Source organism: Haemaphysalis longicornis, unplaced genomic scaffold (genome assembly GCF_048455015.1).
Source record: "Haemaphysalis longicornis isolate Haplotype H1 unplaced genomic scaffold, Haemaphysalis longicornis Haplotype H1 scaffold_10, whole genome shotgun sequence".
Taxonomy (NCBI): Eukaryota; Metazoa; Arthropoda; class Arachnida; order Ixodida; family Ixodidae; genus Haemaphysalis; species Haemaphysalis longicornis.
Window position 1 is genome coordinate 134,683,995 of NW_027526204.1, and position 19,262 is coordinate 134,703,256.

The following is a 19,262-nucleotide window of genomic DNA, read 5'->3' on the forward strand; positions in this document are numbered from 1 at the left end:
TGCGAAGCGACATATCGACATGATGTCGGCCATCGCAGCATCCAGCAACCCCGCCACGCACAACGCCCGCAGCTTCGTCGTCTTTGTCTTTCCTCCGTGACAATATCCGAGGCCGGCACTTCTCAAATTGTCGGCCACCAAAGTTTCATTCGGCCGAACACTGGACAGCAGCAATCTTTTCCGAACGTTCCTCGGTCATTTCCCTTCCCCCCTCCTTGCACGCAGGCGGCGCATCGTGCTGACGGGCTACCCGCTGCAGAACAACCTGCTCGAGTACTGGTGCATGGTGGACTTTGTGCGGCCCTCGTACCTGGGCACCCGCTCCGAGTTCTGCAACATGTTCGAGCGGCCCATCCAGAACGGACAGTGCCTCGACAGCACGCCCAAGGACCGGCAGCTCATGCGCTTCCGGGCACACGTCCTCCACAGCCTGCTCCAGGGGTTCGTCCAGAGGTAAAGATGGAACAGCTGCGGTCGCATTGTCCTTTGCTCGGCAGAGTTCGTTGCTGGTTCTTGCGGGGTTGAGTGGGAGTGTCAGTCTTCCGGGGGGCTGTGGTTTTTAGCTTGTGTAGAAGACAGGGGTATTGTGCGCAGTTGGTATCTAGCGCCTAAATGGGTTTTACTGGAATACAAGTCCGATCTCCTTACCTTGTAGCCAAAAAATGTAAAATTCGGCACACAACATCATTTTATTGAGGCATAACTTGTTTCATCTGAGATTACTTGTTAGGGTTGTCTCAAATGTTGTTGGACGGGTGCTTCTCGCTGGCTGTTGCCCACGCAGCAAGTCATCCTCAGTGCAGTCCAGGAAATTGCTTATGCAGCACTTTTCAAGACCACACTCACACTCACATTACCATGTCATCATGCAGGGAGCACAACCATAGCGAGGGCCAGCCTGTGGGGGCGGCCAGTAAGCATCTTCGGGTATCCACTTGTGGGGACGTCACACAACGCTTGCGGACAAAAGTCGCCACTTCGTATAGCAGCGCCCATGAAACGAGAGCGTTAAATATCGCCTTATAGTATTGAGTATTATTTTGTAGGTTCAGTCTAAACCGGTTGCCCCAGCGGGTGATGTCCCACCATGTCGCGACGATGATAAGCAGTATCAGCACAGAAATAAGTCGGTGTTTATAAGATCGCAATGAGTCTAAAAGGTCTTTTATGAGTGGGGATTACAGATGCATGCATTGCATGTTACACTCTTGGATGAACTATGGGGAAGTCGTGTGCAATTTTTGAAGCCGCGCAGTTTCGTGCAGTCTGGCACATGAGCTCAAGCATTCTCGCTGCGATAAAGTTAGTGTTGGGCACCATAGTAGTTAAAGTGAGTACGGGGAATTTGGCCAAACACAGTGTAAGCATGATCTACGGAGTAGCCACTATTATACCATGGCAATGATGCTTTCTTTCACTGCCACAGCAACACTCAATCAGGAAGGCTGTTTCAGCGCGTGCCATCTGAGAGCCAATCACATTGTAGAATCTTTCAGTTGCATCGTTTCACCGTCTTTCTTTTCTACCCTTCATGCATTTGTGAGCGAGCGATGATAAATGAGGTGACTGGAATATGGAAGGGAGACGACGGTTTGAAGGCATTTCATGACAGTTTTAGAATTTGAAAATAGTGGCACATTAAACTTGCAATGCAGAATTGTGACTTTTTAAAAAGGATCGTTCAGTTGTGTATCACAGTCTAGTCCCCGCGTTTCCCCCTAAATTCCAGAAAGGCTAGAATCATTGAGTGCTCTTTTTGAGCACCCTCAAAGACTTCTGGAAAAAGGCGGGGGTTCTGCCAATGTCCCTCGTGTCTGACACTACCTGTCTTCCACTTCTGCATTCAGGCGGGGCCATGCGGTTCTCCGTGATGCCCTGCCCAAGAAGGAAGAGCACGTGCTGCTCATCCGGATGACGCCCATTCAACGGACGCTGTACCGCGAGTTTGTCAAGGAGTTTCTCCACAACTACAGGGTCACCAACCCCCTCAAGTTTTTCGCCGTCTGCTGCAAGGTGGGGTTTTGTCACAGTTGCTGCTTGGGGCCTTATTATATGCCCCATTGTGCGAAAAACCAGTGATAGCGTTTTCAAGTACAAAAAGTGGCCACAGCTTAGTTTGGTCATAGCGTACTGACTGCTGTAGAATACCATTGCGCTTTCTCACTGAAGTTGCGTCAGTGCCATGCCTCACTAGTTTTCATTTTGACATCGGCCTTCTAAGAAAGTTGCAAATGTGTTGCTTTCCCCTCGCACTGGCAGGTGTGGAACCACCCGGACATCCTGTTCAACCTGGTCCAAGACAAGAAGAGTGAGGTGGGCCTGGACATCGACTTGGACATCGACCTGCTGGGGCCCAAGGAGACCACGTCGCACGCCAAGAAGCACAACGCACACCACCACCATCACCACCACCACCACACCAGCTCAGCAGGTGAGTGGGGAAAGAGCCACCCTGGTGGCAGCAGCTCTGCAAGTCCTACCGCACAGAGGGCACTGTATCTCATCTGAACCTCTGTTGGCAGGCCACCTGGACTCCGTAGTTGGGGAGAACAGTGGTCCGGACGGCCTCTGCCTGGACCCCCTGGGCCAGCCGCAGGACTCGCCGTACTCTGCCTACGGCGACTCTTCCGGGGTGGCCCTGGGCGGAGCCCTGCACGGCGGCAAGCCCAAGTACGTCCAGGAGCCGGGCCTGGCGCTGCCCTTCCGGGAGAAGTCCTCCGAGAACACCATCAGCTACGAGTGGGCCTACCCGCTGATGGAGCAGTACGTGCCGGACCAGCTGGAGAACAGCCACAAGTTCCTGGTGCTCATGACCATCGTGGAGCAGACGCTGGGCGTCGGCGACAAGCTGCTGGTGTTCAGCCAGTCCCTGTCCACCCTGGACCTGGTGGAGCGCTTCCTGACCCGCCGCGAGGTGCCCCTGCGCCCGGGGGGGCTGCTGCCGCAGGGGGAGAAGTGGGCGCGGGGCCGCAGCTACTTCCGGCTGGACGGCAGCACGTCGGCGCAGGAGCGCGAGAAGCTGATCAACGAGTACAACGCCAACCCCAGCGTGAGCCTGTTCCTGCTGTCGACGCGGGCGGGCTGCCTGGGCATCAACCTGACGGGCGCCAACCGCATCGTGGTGCTGGACGCCTCGTGGAACCCCTGCCACGACGCGCAGGCCGTGTGCCGCATCTACCGCTACGGCCAGGCCAAGCCGTGCCACATCTACCGGCTGGTGTGCGACAACTGCCTGGAGAAGCGCATCTACGACCGGCAGGTCAACAAGCAGGGCATGTCGGACCGCGTGGTGGACGAGATGAACCCGGAGGCCAACCTGACCTGGAAGGACGTCAGCACCCTGGTGCAGGACAACGAGGACGACCCTCCTGTGCAGGACCTCTCGGCCGTCGCCGGCGGGTTCTCCGACTCGGTGCTGCGCACGCTCACCATGGAGTACTCGCAGTGCCTCACCAAGGCAAGCACTTACTCTTCTTCCCCCTGAAGCTCACTTACCTCTGTCGTGCGGTGGAGGGGTTTTGAAGCAGGTGAAAAGCAAAAACGCCCGTGTGTGCGAGATTTCGGCGTGTATTAAAGGTCCCCAGGTGGTCAAAACTAATCCAGAGCCCTCCACTACGGCGTGCTTCGTGTTGCGTCGGCGCGTTAAACCTCACGATCAATCAATCCGGGGTTTTAAAGGGCCCTGCAGCACTTTTGGGGTAAAGTCTATTGTCCAATCTCCTCCCGCAAGAATTATGAAAATCCGTTCACTAACACCGGAACTACGCGCGATGAGAAATCTCGCATAATCGTTCCCTGTCAACTCGACCGCTGAAAATGAGACAAAAGCTGCGTGCTCTCTCCCGAAGAGGCAGGCGACTCGCAGTGTTCTCTTCCGCGGCCTTCGATATATCATAGGCTGGGAAGTTTGCTCCTTTTTGCCGCAACGTGGAGGGGTCTATTTCCGGTCTGGTGCCACAAAAAAGCAGGCACGGCTGCCTGCTCGCAAGCGCGTTCTCGGGCTGGCAGGGTGTCTTTGAAGCAATAAACGTTTGTTGTTGAGTTGTCTGGTTGAAAGGGAAGTATTGAGCTCATCACTCAAACTGCGCGGCACTCAAAACACAAAAGAAACGGCAAAACTGTGCATACAGGTTCAGGCATAGAAGAGGTTCGTACACAGCGCCGACGACGGCGGATCGTCACAGGAAATTGTTTAGGCCATGCCGGTACGTAATGCGGAAAACTGAAGAGAGCGCGGTTGGTTTTTCCGCGTCTTTCACAGTGATTTGCGCGCTCACCGCTTCACATGCACCTGTAATTTTTGGCTCAGGTATTCCTGGTAGTATAAGCTAAGTGTCACACAGGTTTACGTGCACTGCTCAAAGAGTGTTGCAGGGTTCCTTTAAAGCGAAGCTTTATTTGTTTTGCTGATGGTGTCCGTGTGCACCACAACACACTGCAGGAAAGCCAGCTTCCTCTGACGATGACGATGATCGTGGGTGAAGGGAAAGAAAACACGCTTCCTGTGCCCTGAATCGAACCTCGGTCTCGAGTTATGAAGCTGACGTCCATCCAGTTGCAATATTTTGACACGGTCGAAGCAATTTGGATTCGGAGAGGGGTGCATAGCCATGTAAAATTAGGCAGGAAAGCCAGGCACCTCCGTCTAACGACGACGATCGTGTAACACAAAGCTTATTCTGTGTGAAACCAAATTCCAAACGGTCAAAGTCAAAGCTCAGTGAGTCAGTAAGTCCAAACCACCTGCGAGTGAAAGTTCAAATTCGGACGACAACCAAGGAATCTCTCACTAGCAGGGTTCTCCTTATAGTGGGCGGCAGTGGAAATTCTACCCACTCCTCTGCTTCACTGCCAACTTTGGTAGGCCAGCCACCACTCCCACTGACCCACCCGTCTGATATGTGGGCGTGAGGATCTAGGAACGGCCACTGTGCGAAAGCAGCGCCAGTGGCAACGGGCCGCACCTCCCTCCACCTGGTTTCGTGAAAAGAAGTCTGAGCAAGTGGCTTTGAAGTCTCAGATTGCCAGCTGCATGCAAATCTTGAGTCGATATCACTGTCTTACTTTTTCACCGCACTGCTTCACCACAATATTTGATATTTGACCAGAGTTGTTCAATTTTTGTGATGGAAATTTAAAATTCTTAAATCCCCCCCCCCCCCCCCCCCTGCCCCACGTTCTCAATATGGCCACCTCTCGATACTGCTGGGGAGAGCCCTGCTCACTAGACAGCTTGAAGTTCAAGTATCGTCGTCATTAGAAGGAGGGGTGCATGATTTTTCATTTTCATCTTGGTCTGTCTGTTACGGTTGAGCAGATGTTCCAGCTAGAGCACTGCACGGGCCCGGGCCGCCCGAAGTCGATTTTTGGTGGGCCCGGGCCGGGCCCGGGCTCAATGCCGCGGGCCCGGGTCGGGCTCGGGCTCGACGCCGTGGGCCCGGGCCGGGCTCGGGCTCGACGCCGTGGGTCCGGGCCGGGCTCGGGCTCAACACCGTGGGGCCGGGCCAGGCTCGGGCTTGAATTCATAGGCACGGCCGTTAATAGGTCCGACGTGAAGTGTAGAAAAGAGCATCAAAATGAATATTCTTGGTTTATTTTTGCGCGATTCTTGCTGTTAGTTGTACGCATTGTTTTAAAAAACGTGTTTTGCTAGGTCTGATGGTCACTATACTGCAATTTAATTGACATTTCTTGTACTGCATCAAGATTTTATATTTTGGTGTATAACATACCAAAGATACGATTACAAGTAATGCTAAATAGGGGAAGGAATTAATTCAGATACCCCGGAGCTGTGCACCTATGTCTATGTATGTACACGTGTGTTTTAGATGTCGCACCAATCAAAATGCGGCTGCCATGGCCGGGAATCGAACACGCGTGCCAGAGAAACACCACCGCTTAACAACCACTGCAGGTGAAGTATTTCAACGCGCGTACATACTCGTTGATTCAAATGCGTATCAAAAAATTTCAGCAATACCAACTTGTGGCCGAGACAACCACGTGAAGTTTCCAAGAGTCTGGGAATCAAAGGTGATGGTGTCTCTCGTCTAAGAATACGAGCTATTATTATGCCGATGTGGCGTGAACTGCAGACGGTGAAATCTAAACTACGTGCACTTCTAAACCCTTATTTTTTGCATTCAGGTCATGACGTGCTTGTACAGACTAGATGCTCCGTCTGATCGCCCGGAATATAATAAATAAACTTTCTTCAGCGTCAAAGACCGGGCCTGGTCACACCCCGCGCAGGCCCTCCCTAGGCCAAAAAATAAATTACCGGGCCGGGCCGTCCTGGGCTTGAGATGGCGGGCCCGGGCCGGGCTCGGGCCAGACTCACTTATGAATGCTCGGGCCCGGACCGGGCTCGGGCTAGGTGTTACGGGCCCGGCTCGGGCTCGGGCTTCGCGAAGCGGGCTCGGGCTGGGCTCGGGCCTTAAAATCAGGCCCGTGCAGGGCTCTAGTTCCAGCGGTGTGGTCTCACCCAGTGCATTACGTCACCTCATGTTGCAGGAGCCGTTTGAGCACGAGTCCCTGCTGCTGGACCGCAAGGATTTGAAGCTGACCAAGTTTGAGAAGCGGCTGGCCAAGCAGAGCTACGAGCTGGAGAAGAGGGCCACCCTGCACGGCGGCCGCACCTACATGCACGCCAACACCACCTACACCAACGGGTGAGCCGCACCTGCACTTGCTCGCACCCTTGCCGCCACTATATCTCTCTGATGCCAGGGGTCTCTGCTGCTCTTTTGTTGTTTCGCACTAACGACCGCTTGGTTCTGAACGAACCTTTGTCGAGATTCTCATTGGTGGAACTATCCTTGTAGTGAAACGGGCTTTGCTGGGCATGATAATCGGGGAAAGAAGGGGCTGAAAAAGCTGTTTAATTAAGATTGAACTTGGTTCGTTGGTGTTAGCAAAAAAAAACTCACACACAAGAAAAACCAGCGCAAGGCGTCCGGCACTACCTTCGTGCAGTGGCTTTAGCAAAAGAATATTACGGGACTGTGCGCCTCGTGAGGAGCACCCGGCATCATCCAGGCTTGTGTGTGGGTTAGTGCCACGTGAGGAGCTCCCACTTTCGTCGTCATATTAGTCTTCGGTGCTGCGGACCTGTGGCAAGCCGGTTGCTACAGGGCTCTCCCCGTAGGGCCAGAGACCATTGTGTTGCCCACGTGACGTTTTTGGCGGTTGAGCTTGGGAATACCCGGGTGGTATCATTGAGACGGAGAAGCCCTGGGTAGGTTGGAGGGAGGCGGCGTAAGCACGCTTGTCTCGGTCTTGGTGGCTGATGTGATACTGTGGTGGCAAAGTGATACTCTGCCGATTCCCCATGCATTCCGGTGACCCTCAGCGTGCTGTTCTTGTACCGCGTGTGTGACCGCAGGTACCAGACGTGGCAGAACCGGCAGGGCACGGTGACCTTCCTGGGACCGAGCCCGACGCAGAGCACGCCCTCGCCCATGCAGCCGGGATCGCAGAACGGCGACATGCCCGTCTGGGGCACGCCCAACGTCATGCAGTCGCTCTTGCGGCAGGGCATGACTGTCCAGAGGATGCGCGTGCCAGCCAGTGAGTGTGGCGTGCTGCTGGAGATTCCTGTCTCACTATCATTGTGGGCGGGGTTGTCTAAAATGATGGCAGCCCCAAAGAACACACTAGAAGAAGAGTGGTTTGAGGCTGGACTGATGTGTCTTCCTCCTGCATTAGATGTAAGCTGGCTGACAATTATCATGATGATGGTTGATGTTGATTGTTTACAGCAAGGCTTTAGTGGTTGCAGACAGGATTTTATTTATCGCACTGTCTAGAGTGCTGCTAGAAGGTGCTCCAGCTTGGGGTACTAGAATTTTTAAGGCTAGGCTAGCCAATGTCAGAACGTCTGCCTTGGTTTTGTTGTGCAAAGGACCATGATTCCAGTCTCTCTCTGTTTTAGCTTCAGCCGTAATGTCTGTGGCTTAGGATAGTTTTCAGTGTTTATAGGAGTACTGACAAAATTTTCATGTTAGCTTTTTTTTTTTTTTTCTGTTATGCGTGCCTACCACCCTACTAATAATAGGATGGCACATTAGACATTCAATCGCGGCATAAATAATTATTTACAGTCTCGTTTATTTGTGTCAGTTTCGGTTTCCACTAAACAAACGCCATGCCAGCCAACGTGACAGGACGGTGCTTGTGATGTCACCATTCTTGTCGCGCTACTGCTGGTTTGGAGGCATGTGCACTTGAACCAGCCATGGTCTCCACGATCTCCACGCACCTGGGCAGCATGATGTCAGTTCCAATACAGGAACGTGATACACGAGGCGGCGGAGCAGCGCGCACCAATCGCAGCCAGCGCATTGGCCATGTCACGGGAGCCCTGACTTCGGCAGTTTGGGGCCAGGAGGGGCAGATGGCGTCATGGTGATGCCAATTGCGAAAGGGTACTTGTTCTGAGCTTCCTTGTGCGCGTGAAGATTAAAATGGATTTAAAATATGTTATGCCGGATGGTTACTGTTTAAACTTGCTGAAAGATATCTCCATATACAAAGGAAGTTTTTTTACATGGTTATCTCAGCTTTGAAATTTCATGTCAGTACTCCTTTAAGGGGGGACGCGGCTTTCAACTTCGGAAAAATGACCAAATCATCGTTTTTTTGAAACCCACATATTCGGCTTCTATGTTTCCTATTCTGTGCGCCTGCAAAGTTTTTACGCTGAAAAGCGTCGCAAAGTGGCATAAAAAAATACTTTTGTCAGGCGCGGTGACGAACTATCAGCGCAAAAGGGCGAAAAAACGGCAATTTTCGGAGCGCTCTATCTCCGCAACGGTGCCACCGGGCGCGGCCATTTTGATATGGTTAGATCGGCCGAGCAATCGTCTTTCCGGTTCCGCTCGTCTCTTGTATCTTCGTTCATTCACAAACGCACAAACGGCAGAAAAGAAACGACGCACAAACGAAACTAGAAATAGATGCTGAAGCGCTATTGGTCCTCCGGTCTCCTGATTGGATGTCGCGGGCGTCGCGGGCGCAACGCAAGATGGCGGCCGCCTGAGCTGCGTAGCGAGCGGATGGAGTTCATTTTCGCCGCTTCGCTCGGCCGAGTTTCTGTTCAATCTGTGGTATTCAACACGCACGTTATCGCGATGGGAATGCCAGAGATAACGAGCCAGATTACGGGAAGTTGTGTGGCTCGAAAGGCGGAGGTCATCGAACGCTTCGTGGTGCGCGTGACTCTACCGTCGCCAGACCTTGGAGGGTGACGCGGTGTGCGCGCTTGCGATAGCGGTTCGTGAAGTGAACTTTTAGTCGGATTTGCGATGTTTACACGCTTAGTTATTGCTGTGTTTTGACTGTAGGCTCGCTAGCCTTGAGAAAGAAACGGTCGACGCGTCAAACGCTGCGGCGCGCACGGCATAGCCGACGCGCATTGGAGCATCACATGACTGGGCAACCGGTTACGATTGAATGCCAGTAGTTGTAATTAATGCCTGCGACGTTAGATTTAATATTAAAAGTGACCTGACAAGCCATATCAGGGATAATCAAAGTACGATATGTCGCGGTAAGCGTGCGCTGCGATGCGCGCGAGTCATATCGCCTTTCTTGCGCTACGTTTTTTATTCCTGTGCACTTGTAATTTTCATGCAAACAGGTTTGAGTTAGTAATATAGGAATAAAAATATGCTCTCTGCGTTAAAAATGTACGTTACTGTGGCAGCATTTAACAATGATTTTTTTAGGGAAATTATTGATACCATTGCTTAGGGCATACTGGCTGTGCTGCGAGAAATATTGGATGCCTTGAATGTCAAAAGTAGTAAAAAAATATGCTCTTGCATTGAAGTTGGGAGTTATGCAGAATACTCTACCAAGCTTCAAAGTAGCTCATTTTCATCCTTGTGGTATGCAAACTTTTGGCAATGAACACCTGCTCGTATGAGTACTAAGTCGCTGTGCCAGGTAAGATAAAGCATAAAAAAAGCCAAAAATGTTCAAATTTAAGTAAAAAAAATGCTTAACTTGTTGCCATGGTGACAACACTGCAAAAGGAGGTTGTCCACTGCGATACAGCCAACCCGCTAACCTACTTTGCATTGAAAGCCCATTGAAACCCATCTTCCCCTCCGTTTGGTTTGCAAAGGGGGTATGTACTCTTCACGGAGGAGCTGAAAATGATGTTTCCTGGAAAGAGAAAGGCTGTAAAAGGCACTCCAATTTCAAGGCAAGGCCTTCCAGAAGCCCCATGTTCAAAAGGACATGAAAGGCTGCAACCGTGGCGACTTTTGATAAGTGAAACCTATGTTGCAACTTCGGAAGCCGTTTTCTCAAAACAGTTTTTTTTGCCACCTATGTCGCTTGTACCAGGGATTTCTTCGTGACCACTGGGTCTATTTTGATTCTGTTTCTTGCATTACATTCCTTGATGAACAGTTCAGGTCGTGACACTTTTGGTTTTCCAGATTTGTTTTTTGTGACTTTTTTATTCAAATAGTCGTTCACAGTCGACATGCCTGTTGCACATTAACCTCTAAAAAATGAAAACTAAAAAATATTGTTTTGTAAAAAAAAAATTCTAAAACTGTCACGACCTCGCCCATTCATTTGGGAATGCAAAGCACTTCGAACAAGTTTTCTATCGTGTTTTATAAGTCGCTCAAGCTCGGTACAAGCGGAACAGAAAGAAAATTTAATAAATAAAAAAGTTATCAAAATATTATCTTGAAATGTTTATGGTGTTATCACAGAAGCATTTCCAGTTGCTGTGCCAATTTTCATCAAAATCCACTCAGAAATAAAAAAGTTGATTTTGAAAGCCACGTCCCCCCTTAAAGGTTTGATTTATGTACGTTAGATTGGCTGAGGTTACGTCAGTGCCAGGTGTGGTATTTTGCGAAAAAAGGCCTGTGGACGTCACTTTAGTGAAGTGCTCATAGTGCTGTCGGATGGTACTCTAGCACAGCGTTTATTTCTCGGGCAAGCCAAGATTGGAATGATCAGTAGTGGCTCTTAGCAGTTCGTGCGCCATGCAGACTTGACACGTGCACTTGACCAATATGTGCGTTGTCAGCATTGGTCCGCAGTGTGGCAGTGCCTAATGTGCCTGCCGAAAACTGCTGCGTGCAGAAGTGACGATCCCGCTGAACAACTCATCGGATCCCCCTGTGGAGATTCCGCCGGGCACGGAGATCCTGGTGATGAAGACGCCCAAGGGGGTCTACCTCCGGATTCCGGACGGCCGCATCATCGCCGTGCGTCTACCGACAGGAGGGGAGATGACCACGGCCGGAGGAGTAGGACAATCCATGGGTCAGTCAGCACCCCCTGTTTTCCAAGAGCATCTTTTGTCTGTTTATGCAGTGCCCTAACCAAACTGATGGCCTGCCTCGGTTTGTTCCACTATCAGAATTGCTGCTTGTGCAGTATCCCACAGGGCATGCAACTTTCCCCTACGCTTTTTATTGATAGCTTTTTATCTCATCTTTACGAAAATTTGTCTACATCTGTACACATTGGGTGCAAACGAAGTATAGTTGAAGCTGGTGGAAAATTTGCTTTTTGTAAAAGCATAAAAACTTTTCTGTGTTTTTTATTATATTTTTAACAATAAGCAGTTGGTATTCTTTTTGTCTCGCCACAAAGTCCTCCCTCAGAACTCATAAGTTCATTTTTTTTTTTTTTTTTCCACATATCTAGTCAAGAAATATGTAGTTCATAGTGAACATAGCTGTGCAGGCACTACCATCGTGAGCTTCCTGCTCCCCTAGAAACTAATCTCAGGTGCTTACAAACTGTTTGTGTTCTGGTTCAAATGTGTACTGAGTGGCTCCTTATTTATTTGCACATTTGTCGCTCCATTTGTAGCAACTATATTGAGGGCTTGAACCCTGAACTTTATTTGAAGTGGCCCATGTGGGCCGGGAATGTGGTGAGATGGAACCTCTGCAGGAGTAAGGGCCCTGTATGTGGGCGATGTGCCGGGTGAGGCGAGGACAGAAGATCAAAGATTTGGTGGAGGAGCGGCCCAGCTTTCCCCATGAGTATGGAATGTGGGGTGGTGAAAGGTGTGGATGAAGAAAGTTGGGTGATCACCTGGTGCGAGGACAAATTCGGTAAGTATGTCTAACGTCAGGATAGGCACCACACACCTGGCAGTGGGGCGTGCCATCTCGGGTCATTATATAGTGAAGAATGAGGTCACAAGGAAGGGAGAGTCTGCACCTGGCAGATGTGAGTACCGTTGCGGCATGTAATATCAGAAGTGGGAGGAGGAAGGTTGCGGTGAGCAGTGCTCTTCTTTTGGGGCTGTAGTGCTGGAGCCAGGGTTGGGGGTCGTTCTGGTTCCAGTTTCCACATGTAAGGGTTTCGTTTCCTACAATTCCCTGGTGCCCGAGGGCCCATTCCAGAATGATGTGCAGGTGACTGCGGGCTGCCATGTAGCATGTCAGCTTGTGATAGCGAGCTTTTTGGACAGAGATCCCACCAGAGACGAGGGACACTGTCGTCTGCAGTGCAAATTACTAACACAAGGGCCGCAAGTTACCCTGTAGCTCGCCACAGGAAAACTACATGTGGCACTCACTTGCTCACCAAATGCCCGCAGTCAGACTCTAGTTATCATATTTTTGCGCGTATAACCCGCTCCAAAACTGCGAAAAATTTAGTGGCAAAGTCGCAGTGTGGATAATTTGCGGGATTTTTTCTTTAGTGCAGCTTCACGGCAATGCGTGTTGTACCGTGAAGCTCCTACGCAGCACCACTGACTAAGCCTTCCATGGCAGCGATTGCACAAAACATACGACAAGGAATACCTTGTGTACAACAGTGAGGACTACAAATAAGGTGATAGCTCTGGCGAGAGCAGTGACACTGAGTGAATTGTGACTTTTGCCTTGCAGTAAGTGTATTCTACTTCCTCAATTGCTTTTTCTGTTCATGCAGTACTGTATTTACTCGCGTAATGAACCCACTTTTTTCCCAGGAAATTCAGCATTAATTTGGGGGGAGGGTTCATTATGCGAAGTCGAAATTTCATACAATAAAGTTGCTTAGAGAAGTGCTGTCAGAGCCTTACCATTTTCGTAAAAAAACACATATGTAATTATTTAATTGAATTTATATTTTATTCGCAACTCGCCATCGTCTCATCCCCCTTCGCAATGGAGCTTCCATCCTCACTGAAGTCGCTTGCGGCCACACTTTGTTGTCAGCACCGTCTTCCGTGCTGTCAAGGCACTCCAAAATCTGTTTTCCGACACCGGCAAACTTCCCTTCTTTGGGCCCACGAAACACACGGCAACCCCTGTTCACCGCCTGAAAATTTCTCTTTTTCGCCCGTAGCCTACACGCACTCGGTCAGCACTGAAGTGCCACACAGCTGCGCCATTTCCATGTGCAACGCATGCTCCATCACCGTAGTTTAAAACGCGGCGCACCAGGAGCACAAAAAAAGGTTGGAACACAGCTGAATAAAACCACTGAGCATAATAGCAAAGTCGTGTAACGGCAAGAGAAGAGGAGTGCGGAGTACGTTTAGTGCTTTGTTCGCACGCCGCAACGTTTTTATGGCGCAAGGTTTGTTTTGCATTCGACAAGTGGTGCACCGCAAGCGCGCAATTTTTAAATTGTAAGCCACGGCATTCGCGCTCACATCTCCAGCTGCACTTGAGATTTCTTTTTCTCGGAATGCATTTGTAGCATTTCTGCACGTACTGGAGGGCGATATCAAGTTACTGCGATCGCCTACAGCATCAGCAACCATGCTGAAATAAAAACATATTTCTGCTGCATTTTTATTCAAAGTGACAAAAAAGTAAATTCTCAACGAGAAAAGTTGGGGGAGGGTTCATTACGCGAGTAAATACGGTATATGATGTGTTGCCTTGAGCAGTAGCCTTGGTGCAGCTTTTCCTGCATCAAATGTGCGTGCAATACCCGAAAAAAAAAAAAAATTTCTTTACCAGCTGGCTAAAAGTGGGGGTGCGGATTATACGCAGGGGCGGGTTATATGCGTGAAAATACGGTAGCTAACACCCCCTTGTTTGTCCGGGAGCTTCCTTATTTCCCTACTTACTCAACCTGAGTATTGTTGTTCCCATTGCAGGCTCTCAACGGCCTTTCAGGAACAGCTCCACCTCAATTTTCGGTGGTTTCGCAGCAACAAATTTGCATTTTTTTTTTTTTACTTGCAGCGGTCCTGAATGTTGCAGTTCATCATGTCGTTTCACAGCACTGACCTCAACACTCAGCATAGTGCCAAAAGTGGCCCAGCAACTAGTTGTCCTGGAAACTGTCAGTCCGGCCAGTCAGCTGCAGCAACTGGCAACAAGTGCCCCTCTATTCACACCGAGTTCGTTTGTTCCTGTCTGTGGTGTTCAAACAAACACGCTTTGCTTCACAAGAAGAAGCAGATTGTGCCATGTTTTTTTATTATTATTATTACTTTCTAACCGAGTGAAGATGACGTGCCGTTCCCAAGTTGTACAGTTTGAACGACATGAAAGTGCATTCTCTCGCTTCAGGTGAGTCTACAAGCAGCGGCGGTCTAGCATCCATTGCAGGGAGCAAGCAGTCATTCGGGGTAAGTGGAAAAATTCGGGCAGCACTTATCTAAGACTGTGCATATCTGTATTTCTGGCCGCACTCCAATTGCTCACATTTTTTTAAAGCAGCTCTTAGCATCTAGCCTTGGAATAGGTAATGTGCTGATGATAACTAACACGAGCACTATGACCAGTGGTGTTGCGAGCAAATGACGCGACTTCTGGCACTTTCATGCCTAGAAAAACTCATCCAAACAAGAAAAAACTCCCAAAACAACACTACAGTTTAAAACTGCCTCAATTGCGAATGTGTAGTGAGAAGGCGCTACAGTTGACTGGTGTGCCTGTTAGTTTGCCCCAATGGTTTTTATCCCGAGGTGGGTACATCTGAGGGTTTTGAATGGCAGGCCAGCCAAATTTTGAAGGACCATAACTGTAGCAATGCTAGCTGCACTAGCAATCACTTTGCCCTGCAAATGGAGGTGAAAAGCATGAGCACCGATTTGTCGAGAATTTGGTGCACGTTGCAAGGGCCATGAAGACAAAACGAAAGTTTGGTTAATTCGAAAGATTGCTGCATTGGAATAGCACTGACACCACTTTAAAGGCAAACTTCACTCGTATAAGCTGTATGGTTAGGAAGAAAAGGGAATGGCGAAGCGATGCGCTAGCTCATTTCCCGCACTAGAACCTGTGACATATTTATTATGGGCAGTTGTGCGATTGGCTGAGGCCGGCCAAATCCAACGCAAATTTAAACCGGAGTTATAGGCTTGCAGAACAAGCTGTTTGGGCCTAAATTTAATGCGTATTCTTTTTATAGAAGTAAAGATTGTGGGAAGGGACATTGCCTTACGTGGCCCTGTTGGTCGGCCATACCAAATGTTTCACGGTGCGATTACTATCAACCGTAACAAACATAAGGCAGGTGCAAATCTGGTCAAAAACGAAGTGAGGGCGGACAGTGGGCCCGAGCGGTATTGTAGCGCCATCTCGACAACATCAGATGGTAAACGAAGCAGTGAAAGCCATTTCGTTGTCCGCTGCAGCCCTAGTCAGGATACTTGACAATCGTTTCAAATATGTGCCCTGAATACGTCATCACCGACGTCACAAAACACACAATTTAGCGGGAGAATTGAAATTTAGGTTCGTGTAATTTCCCGGTGAATAGAGCATCGTTTGCTGGCAGCCAAGCGCTGGGGGCACTGTGAAACACCTAATCTTTCGAATAAAACAAACTTGTATTTTGTCTACATGGCCCCATTAAAGAGCACTCCACTGTGGCATAGCTCAGGCCCCAAATTTTGAAATTTGATTTGCTTTGCTGGTGGTTCTTTGAACAATAAAAGCCCCCTGTCTGCCCCTTTCAGATCATTCAGCCGTCGCTGCAGTGCGGAGGCAGAGTCCAACTGTCGGGTGCTGCCGGCCGCCAAGTCAGCAAGGGCCCGCCTGAGGTCATCAACCTCGACGACGACAGCGACCTCCCCGACGAGAGCAGTGACGACGACGACGGCCGCAAGAACGGCACCCTCGTCGGGGCGGCCGTCAAGAACACCTCGTCGTCGTCGCCCGTCAGCAAGCCCAAGGAAGGGACCGGCGGTGGCGAGCCGGTCGTCGCCGTGTGACGACGGCAGCACCTAACCATCGCACCAGCGTTCACCAGCATTGTGGATCTCTCAGTCTGCCAGTGTGTGTGTGTGTGTGTGTGTGTGCGCGTAAGCCCGAGCAAGTCAGCATCCTAGAGGGGCGTCGACAATATGTGCCGCGTGAAAACCCCCCCGCGAGAAACGACCGTGTTCCTCAGAGACGTTTTGTTGTTCCCCGAGACGACGGCGACAACTTGCCTTCTGCGGCGACGATTGCGGGGCGAAATAACGGGGAGTGGCACCACTAAGCGGACAGCAGTACGCATTCCAAAAAAAAAAGAGAAAAAAGAGCCATGCCACGCCTTCTCTAATAAGTGGGGTTTTCGGTTCTCCGAGCGGCCACTACGAAGTCTCTTCATTTGTTTCTCTGGTTTTTTTTTTTCATCCCTGTGTTCTTGTTTGTAACCGAGTATCTGGAGGAGCAGGAACTGGCAACATCCACGATATTGCGGGGTGTGCGTGTGTACTGCGCACTTAAGACAAACAAAAAAGGGGAATGATACTGAGTGTTAGAAATTTGAAAAGTTATTTATTTAATGAACTCTGGGAGCGGTAATGCGCAGAGCCGTCGCCGAGATATGCCCGGCCGCTGACTCCCTCTACGCCGCGAGGAGCCGGCGTTTTTTCAGGAAGCAAACGGGTGGGGGGCGCTCACCTCCCCCTCGGATACAGTATTTATGACTCGTTTATCCAGTCTGTAGAGGTTGCAAGGTGTGCGGATTCAACCTAGTGCAGTCTGTCCCCTCCCTCGGTCATTTGCGTCTACAGTTACGATTGTTTCTCTCTTCCGGTGGCGTCGCACTTTGTACAGAAGGAACTTTTTTTTTCGACGTCGACATTCCTGGCCTCCCGTTTGATGTGTGCAGCACATGATGGAATCGTTATTCATTGCAGCAGCAGCAGCAGCGCCCTATGCCCCCTCCCCCAAACAATTCCTTCACGTCATCGATTCCTGCAAGTGTGTGTGTTATGCCCTGTGACTTCAGCATTAAATTTTATCATTTCAATGCATCTAGCCAAGGGAAAAACGGTTCTGTTCTCTGCTTCCTTGCCGCTTCTGTTGGTGCCCAAGTGTCGAGACACCTTCAGAGTACTTATTCTTTGTTTACGCTGTGTGAAAGATGGGCTAAACGTAATTAACTTTTTTTACGTTGGAATTCTTCCTATCAAATCACAGTTTCACTTCTGTTGCTGTGTTAAATTAATAAATTTGTTACTACAGCCCTTATTTCGAGCTGTTCAGTAGTTTGCCTAGGTGGATAGCAGCTTTAGCTTTGCAGTTTTCCAAGTGCGAGGATTTTTTCCAGGAATGGCCTGCCATTTGCGAGACATCGACGGTTCTTCACGAATGTGTCCCTGTCCAAACATTCGCAGGAACACTCCAAGCGCTAGTTCAGACCAATGTGCCGTAAACACTGCATCTTTACATACATTCATGGCAGGTTTTGTAATGCTTTCCTCCCTTGTCTATGGATGATATTAGAACATTTGTTGCAGTGCACTTGAATTATTGGCGGTCGGTACATGTGTACTAGGTGCTGCAAAAATTGTTAAGAAGTGGGTTTTCTCTGGTCATTCAGAACCTATTGCCCTTCCAGAAACATTGAAAGTGCTGAAGCTTCAAAGGCTCCTAGTCTAAATGAGCAAATTGTTTAATTTAATTACTGACATCCAAAATTTCAGTACTCAATTTAAAAATTTGGTAGTGTTCAGTGTCTTTGAGCATTTGGTTGTAGTTGGAACATTCAGCTACACTTCAAATATTTAAGGCCTGTACCGACTGCCAAGACATGCTGTGGCGCCAAAACTTGTGGCTGAAAATGGATCGTGGTGGTGTCGCACATTCGGGTGTGGGAACACGCGCTTTGTTTTGCTCTTTCCCATTTGCATTTATGCGACACCCCAAAAGTACCTGCTCTTGTAAACAGCATTGTGTTTTCGGAGAATACGAAAATTCAAATCGATGTTCAAAGCTGATTTTTTTTTCTGCCTTCTGTTTAGTTGAACATTTGTCTTCAATTATAAAATCTTACTGAAAGCAGCAGAGGCCAAAATCAGCGTGGAGAAATAAGTTTTGGCTGCACAGCAGTGAAAAAGAGGGGATTTGGTGCAAGACAGCAGGTTTTGCAGTCCTTTTCGTCGGTGAAAGCAAAAGAAAATTGGTTTGACTGCAAAATAAGTGGCTTCCGTGTTACCTCTGGTCGCATCCACAAGTCATTGTAAAAACTCCATCAGCCCCCATTGCATAAATGAGTTTTTTTGCAGATGAACAAGTGGAAAATGAACAAGTATAGAAGACTGCGGCAAGGTATGGTTCTGTGGACACAGAGTTGATGAGGTTTTAAGTGCTTTTTCTTCGAGGTAGCTTTATCGAGTGTCAAGTCGGAACAGGAGGGTCGCTAAGTTGCTGAAGGTCACAAATGCTAGAATTAGGGTGAATTCTTGATGCCACCTAAAGCCCATTGTTGGGTGGTTATTTTGCTCAGTTATGGTTCAGTTTGCTGCAGCATGTGAAACTGCCCTGCCACGTTTTCTACGTTGCAAGTGTTCTAGACATTATGACTGGTGCTGGCCAATAAATTGCGTTATTTTCTGTTAATGTAATAATTTATATCAATATTTTTTAACACCCAGAGGAAAATGTAATACTTTCAGCCAATGAAAAAGATTGAAGGTCTTTCCAATCTTGAGGGCAATTCACTTCGCTGAACTTTACTTTTTTTTTTTTTAATCTATTTTAAATAAACCCTGGTTACATATAGACTAGATTATTCGAGCCAAGAAAAGGCCCCAAAATGCAGGGGTGGGAAGTTTGGTATATTCATATGTGATCTTTTAGTGGTTGATTCCTTTCACTGCCATTTCTTCAGCCGTTACAGTGATGTCAAATATGCCAAGCTGCAAGAACAGCGACTACAGTTATGTTTCCAGCTTTGGTGGGCAGAAAACTTATGTGCCAGTATCTTAAATCTGTGCCAGTATCTTAAGTATCTTAAATTTGAAAAATCAGCAAGTTGAGATCAATCCTCACATGAAGCTGTTTTTCATAACTGTGCAGGAAAAATGAAATGTCAGCAGGCAG

At 49.1% G+C, this 19,262-nt stretch overlaps 1 protein-coding gene across 1 annotated transcript in view; it reads left to right on the forward strand.

The window, feature by feature from the left end:
* Nucleotides 1-17,208, forward strand: part of LOC144159370 (helicase ARIP4) — a 47,392-nt gene extending 30,184 nt beyond the window's left edge. The window contains exons 10-18 of the mRNA XM_077690806.1: nt 226-453; nt 1,848-2,013; nt 2,260-2,431; nt 2,523-3,457; nt 6,517-6,674; nt 7,388-7,572; nt 11,116-11,298; nt 14,511-14,569; nt 15,905-17,208. Of these exons, the coding sequence (XP_077546932.1) occupies nt 226-453; nt 1,848-2,013; nt 2,260-2,431; nt 2,523-3,457; nt 6,517-6,674; nt 7,388-7,572; nt 11,116-11,298; nt 14,511-14,569; nt 15,905-16,159 (2,341 nt within the window). The 3' untranslated portion in view covers nt 16,160-17,208. The remainder of the gene's footprint in view (nt 1-225; nt 454-1,847; nt 2,014-2,259; nt 2,432-2,522; nt 3,458-6,516; nt 6,675-7,387; nt 7,573-11,115; nt 11,299-14,510; nt 14,570-15,904) is intronic.
* Nucleotides 17,209-19,262: the final 2,054 nt, after the last annotated feature.